At 32.0% G+C, this 7,070-nt stretch overlaps 1 protein-coding gene across 2 annotated transcripts in view; it reads left to right on the forward strand.

The window, feature by feature from the left end:
* The window catches only part of LOC111633748 (E3 ubiquitin-protein ligase UBR5-like), a 162,629-nt gene that overhangs the window by 27,648 nt on the left and 127,911 nt on the right, over positions 1-7,070 (forward strand). The window contains exons 4-5 of one of the 2 annotated variants that reach the window (XM_023378360.1): positions 1,054-1,234; positions 5,423-5,482. In XM_023378360.1, the coding sequence (XP_023234128.1) occupies positions 1,054-1,234; positions 5,423-5,482 (241 nt within the window). The remainder of the gene's footprint in view (positions 1-1,053; positions 1,235-5,422; positions 5,483-7,070) is intronic. The other variant, XM_023378361.1, reaches the window with a different exon arrangement.

The raw sequence follows: 7,070 nt of genomic DNA on the forward strand, positions 1-7,070 counted from the left end.
TTTGGCTTGTAGGAGGATGCACCTAATTTTCAGCTTAATTTTAGGTATAAACAAGTATCTTATAAGGTAAAAAAATATAGTACTTTTCTGTTGTCATTTTTCATATAAAAACTAGTGTTATGCCAGATATCTGTATCCATGGATATCTGAGGGAAAAAAGATCCGTATCCATTGCTTTTTAGCGAAGCTTTAAGGTTCTTTTATCTTAATGAATTTTATTACTTATATGAAATTTTAAAGATAGGTAGCAATAAAATACTAATAACTTCAATTCAAATCACTTTTTATTTTTTAAAATCACATATTTGGCACATTCATATTGTAAAAATATTATCATCTTTATCAATTTTATCGTATTGCAAAAACTTTATCATACAAAAATCATTTACTATTGTAAAATATTTCCATATTACACTGCTAAACTTTTTTGTCGACATTGTTTTTATTTTAATTTAACTCAACACTCTCCAAAAACACAAACGTAATCTATGCTATCCCGTGTCACACTAAACTATAAACAAAAACACGCACAGTGCAAGTCAAAACACATCACATTACTAACGCAAAGCATCAACTATCGGTCCAAGGTCACATGCACTGGCGCAGACTGAGTACAAAAGTTGAGATCCATGTCTGTATCCGCAGATCTAGACACTAATGATCCATATCTGTATCTGTATCTGTATTCGCAGATATACATTTTTAACAATCTGGCACATAATTAATAAAAGCACTGCTATAAATTTTGAAATTGCAGTTTTCAAGATCATTCATACAAAAGTTGATGCCTTTAGATGAATGACCAAAATTTTAGATAGTAACAAATTAACAATAACTCAAATTAATCAATTATAGTTCAGTTGAATTTGCACTTTTAGAATCTTAAATTAATTTATACAGTTATAAATGAATGAGAAGTTCAACTAATAACAATATTATTTTATGAATTAATCTGTAAAAATCAGTGTTTCAAAATGTTTTAACTTAGTAATGGATGTAATTATTTTAAAAATATAATTTATCAATGCCATATTACAAAAATTTTCATGTCAGGTTTCTCAATAGGCTTAATTTAAAGGGCACTACAAGTTCTCAGTGTGGAACCAGAGCTCCAGCACGCAATAGAGGTAGGATTATAAGAACAACTAGTAGCAGAGGTAGAGGAGCTGGTGTCATAATGGGATCTCGACCTGTAGTTCCTGCACCTTATGTACCGGAGGAATTAGTCTCTCAAGTATGTATCAAAAATATTTTTTAGTATATGATTTATTTATAATGAATTATAAATAAATCATATATGTGTATTTATATAGTATAGAGTTTTCCTCATTTATTTTGATGTGTGTATTTTGGATATTTGTTGTCTGTACATGGAGTCTAAACCTGTATATTTAGTGAATGATTTTTAGAATAAATCTGTGAATGTGTTAATTAATTCTGTATCTGTAGTGTCACTTGTAATTTTTGTGTTTTTATTGGTAAATGTTATCCTGTGTGTGTTTTTCATGAGTGACTGCTATAAAGGTAGTGTCAATGAGTGTCTGATCTTATTTGATCTAGTATTGGATTGATGTATCTGTTTTTTAACTTGTTTTATATCTTCAAGAATTGTTTGTGGGGTATAATGTTATGTATAATTATTTTCTGGTCAACAAGCTTTGTTCTGTAACAGTGAGATGTGAACAATTTTGCATGAATTTACCATGTACTGTCTGTATGCTCTCGTGTCTGATAGTGTAATAAGTACGTATGATGAATTCATTTATTGAGTACATTTCTTCCATTGATATGTTTTTAACTGGATTAAACCAAGCAATCTTGCTGAAATTATCAGGCTACTTGTGCCTACTTTAATAATTAATTTGACTACAGGTAGACAGTGACTAGATTGCAGCTGAATCATTTTAGCTGGATTGGTGGGTTTTCCATTGTGTATGAATGAGATGGTAAATGTGTTTTTGATGCAGCAGCTATACATGGATCAATGCTGCATTTGCTAGGAAAACTATGGTAGATTTTTTGCACATGAGTCTCTGCCTAAGCAATGAACCTTGCTAACTCAAATGGTGTCTGAGCCAGTATTAAGCTGAGATCATGTCTCAACCATTTTTTTTTTTTTTTTCAGAAGTAGATATACCCATATACCTAAATCAAGGTGTTTATAAATCCTCTACTTCTAACATGAGGAACAGATGCTATTTAGCAGTGCCCACTCTGGGTGAGATGCTGTTTATGGGACGTTTTTTTTATTCATAGACCTTAATAGATGAGTGTTCCTACTGGAAGCTTATGCTCCTGGCAGCATCACTGTATGGTTCATTGGCAATACTAAGCTGTCTTTACTTTGACAAGATGGTGACTAGCAAGAAAGCTGCTATTATTATGTTGCAAATGTCATTCTCCACTGATAGTGATGTCATGTGTTATGCTGGACTGAGGCCTAGCTACCCAAACAAGTGTAACATTAAGCTTTTGTGTTATTGGTGTGTCTACATCTAGAAATTTCCTGACAATGTGACATGTGTTCAATATTGCAGCTTTCTGTAGTCATATGTATGTTTTTATTAAGGTTTAACATTTCTTGACATTAGTGTATGTGGTATGACACCAATTGAAGAGAGGACAATAGACATAAATGTCTTATCCATCCTCCACAGGTGCCCTATTTTGTGGGCAAGTGGAATGTACTTGTTGATTTTTTCAGTGTATTTTTCATATTACACATATTTGGAATGGAGATGTCTATTATATAAGTGATCTTACTGCATCTGTCAGTGAAAATGAAAACAGGTCTATTGTGATGAATTGTTTTATCTGAGATTATGGCTCTGTCATTGTTTTTGAGTGTGTCATTTTTTAATACTGCCTATGGAGTATGTTTGTAGTATGGTACAGTACCTGGGTGTTTAATAATCTGTTTATGTGCAAACTCTTGGTGTATTATATTTGCTATTTGATTATGCCTATGTAAATAGTCTATTTATGCTAAGAGCTTGCAATTAGATGTTACACATTGCATTATTTATGGCAGAATGTGACATTTTCTATAGTGATTGATGCATCCTTCAGAATGTGTTTTGTGTAGTTTTTAGTGTTCATTACCTGATCATGTCTCTCCAAACAGGCAGCCCCTAGTTAGCCAGTAGATTGGTGCAGTTTGCATTGCCTGCCATGAAGTGCTTTTGGACCCATGACTGCTTAATGGTGTCTATGTTGTTTATGTTTTGAGTTTGTCCAGGTGCTCAGAGTGTAGATTTAAATATATGTGGTTACTGTCTGTCAGAGTTTTATATAATCTTGATGTTTCTTGTGTTTTTGTGGAAAAATTCTAGCATCAGAATTTGTTTGAAGTGCAGATTAACTATATTAATTAGTCCATGGCCACCTTCTTTATGAGGAAGAGTTAGTCTTTCTTTCTACTACAATTTCTTGTGATATTGTTTATGCTTAGTAAGTGGTGGTAGTGTTTTTCTTTGGAGTTTCTGAAGATCTGTGCATATTTAGTGTATTTCTCCAAAAGAATAAATGAGTACAGGGACAACAAATTGCTTTAATAGTATGTTTACATTTAAGTGTGTTCTTAGTATTACATTTGATCGCTTCTGGTATATCTGTGAATGTTCTGTTAGTTGGACATGTTGGAATCCTAAATATTTGTAATATATTCCAAAGAGTAAAATTCATCCTCTTCCATGGGTTTGATAATATCCCCACTTCTGAGTACAAAGTGTGCTTTCTTCAGAAGTCTTTGTTTTTTTCTTTGGTCCAGTCTGCATCAGCATTGTGTAATGAAAGCAGTAAACCAAAGAGAAGACCAATAATTTGTGAGTTTTTCTTTAGTTGGCATGCCAATGTGTTGGGAATCACTAGTGAATTTGATAGAAAAGTTTTTTGTTATTTGTGAATAATTTATTTTGTTTCTGTACAGAGCAAATTTTGTATCATTGAGTTGTCGTGCTTTGGCTGCGAGTTTTTGAGTGTGTGAATGTATTCTGAATGTATTGTGTTGTTTGTGCTTTGTGTGTGTTTTAATTTTCTTGAAAATTTATTAATTCAGGTGTTATTTTGTTATTATGTTAGCTTGCATAGCTATTGTCTAATATTGTTTATTTGTGTTTCTATTTTCCTTTGCCAAGCACGCTTCTGAAGAGTTTTCGATTTGTGTGCTTCTATCTGTGGATGTAGTTTTAGTTCATGTTAGGTTACTATTGTGACTGCACCTGCATAAACTAGTGTGTGAATGTCTAAGTGTAGAAATAGAATGTAAGTGTTCACATAGTGTAATTTTTCCTACTAGTTTAGAAGTGTTGATTTTGGCATTGTGCGGCCATTGTGCAGAGTCAGTGCCTGTAAATTGCTTACTGGAAAAGAAGACTTAAGGCTATGAATTAAGCTTAATCTATTTCTGGTAATGATATTGATATAGTCAGCATCAGAGAAAATAGTGGTGGTAGGAGCAGTATTGTCAATGCATGTATCTTGATGATCCTGATAGATAATGTGATTGATGTTGGGGTAATTGTTCTTCAGTTTGTTGTTTTGATGTGTTCTAGTGTTGCAAGGTTGTTATGTATAGTTGTTCTTTTTTGATAAACAATCTTTGTACAGTGACTGTGATATATGAGGATAATGTTGTGAAAACAATTGATGTAACTTATCTATATGCTGTCATGTCTGCTTTGAGTTTTGTGATAGTGTAATAAGTATGGATGATAAACTCAGTTGTCAGTTTTATCTGTTGGTATGGTTTACTTGTCTTAATGGTCTGTAGTTGGATTTCCATCAAGGTTAGGCCAGTGTCCTATAATAACTGGTGTGGGCATTGCAGCAGCCATACTTGGACCAGTGCTACTTTCCCCCACTGGTGGCCAAGGGAGACTGTGACATATTTTTTGAACAAGAGCCTCTAACTCATGAGTGCAGACCTTGTTAACTTGGGAAACATCAAAGTCAGTATTACACTTGGATTGTTATCACCATGGTTAAATCCCCACAGATATGTGTTCAGTCACTCTTGGCTTCATTTCTTCCCAAAGATCTGGCATGTGGGTGCTCCAGATAACATAGCTATGTAGTTTATCAGAATTATTGAGCTCTCTCACCACAGCAAGTGGTGACTGGTGAGAAAGTTGTTGTTATTATTAAAAAGAAGCAAGTTAATGTTTGTTTTTTCTGGAGAAATCATAAATTCTCAGAATTTGATTTTAGTTTCAGCTTTTATAATGATATATTTGCAAAATATAATTAGAAAAGTTATTGTTTATAATGTGTGTTTATGGAACATATAAAGTAAAAAGTTGTGGCTTTTTAATATTTAATTGTTAGAATTATTTATTTATTTTTTAAATTTAACAAAAAGTTTTAAAAATAAATCAAGATTTGTGAAATAATTATTAAGACATGAAATATATTATTTAATTAGGCTCAAGTAGTACTTCAAGGAAAATCCAGGAATATTATAGTAAGAGAATTACAACGTACAGTAAGTGTATTTTTTTAATATAGTATTGATATTAAAGTTGTGTGTATAATTTGAAAAAAATGTTTTATAATTTCAATGTGTTTAATGTTTATAGTTGTTTTATGAGCCAATTAGATTATAAATACTGTGCTTATCTTTGAAAACTAGATGATAAATTTTAGTCTTAATTAAATATTTCAATAAATTTTTATTTATAAACAAGCAGCTTTTTCTGGAAGTCTTGTGATTGTTATTAGATGAAACATTTTTTCTTTTGTAATATAGATAAAAAGTTATGTAATGTAAAACTGAAATGAATAAGAGTATGAATCATTCTTAATGCAGTCTTTTGAAATTTTTCATATCTAAATGGAAGTGTATTTAACTTGTAAATTTTCATTATTCATAATGATTCAAAGATTTGATTTTATATTTAAACTAAGATTGAAAAGTGCCTTTATTTATAAGAAGTTTATAAGAAAATATATCTTTAATAAGTGTTGTTTTAAAATATATACCATATTTCTACAAATTTTTCAGTATGTCGATCTATCCAGGGAGATCATGAAATCAGATATACCATATTTACTCACGTATAAGATGATTTTGCATATGTGACGAGCAATGTTCCCTCTAATTTTTTTTGTAGATGAGCAGAACATATACTTCTCTGAGCAAAAAAAATTTTTGCTGAGCAGATTCTGAGCAAAAAATTTTTCTGAGCATATATATGTCGTATTATTTTGCAGTCATAGTCGTAAGGTTGAGTGTAGGTTGAACAAGACAAAGAAAATTAGAGACCATAAAATAACACGTCCGTTCACTTTTGGGTCCTCACTCAAACTCCCTTTATTTTATTGGTGCTGTTAACCTCATTCCAAAAGGGACGGGATTAACAAAGTAAAATACAGAAAATATATACAAAATTTACAAAAATTTTAAATATGTTAAATGCCCCCTCCAGAAAAGGCGACATCATTGTTGGGCTGGGTGTTAAACAATTTATCGGCTTGAACTCTAAAGTTGGTTGGATTATAATACGGTATAATTTTATCTACATTTACAATATCGGTTAATTTATTTAATGATTGGACAGGTCTGTCTATTTCTACGTTACAAGGAGATACTATTTTTAATATGGTGAAAGGTCCATGATACTTTGGAGCAAGTTTTCCTTGGTCGGGATGGAAGAAGGTTTGTAGTAATATTTGATCTCCTACTTTGAAGTTTGGAGTTTGATGTTGACTATTATATTTATCTCTGTTTCTTTCGTGAGCTAATTCAGTTCTTTCGGTGGCAATCTTACGTGCTTCGCTGAGAGAGGGATAATTCAAGTTGTGAGGTGAATCGGGGATTTCTCCGTACATCAAAAACATTGGAGGGAATCCTGTTATAGTATGGGGTGTTTGGTTGTATTCTTTCACAACGTCACGTAACATTTGAGTCCAGGATCGTTTTGGATTTTCTGAATATTTTATTCTTAGTCTAGAGACGAGTGTGGCGTTTAGTCTCTCAACTATCCCGTTGTGCTGTGGTCGCTGAGTACTTGTTAGATGTTGTTTGATTCCATTCCGTTCTAAATATCTTCTGAATCTAGAGGAAGTAAATG

The sequence above is a fragment of the Centruroides sculpturatus genome, unplaced genomic scaffold (genome assembly GCF_000671375.1).
Source record: "Centruroides sculpturatus isolate CEXI.00-Female unplaced genomic scaffold, Cexi_2.0 scaffold812, whole genome shotgun sequence".
Taxonomy (NCBI): domain Eukaryota; kingdom Metazoa; phylum Arthropoda; class Arachnida; order Scorpiones; family Buthidae; genus Centruroides; species Centruroides sculpturatus.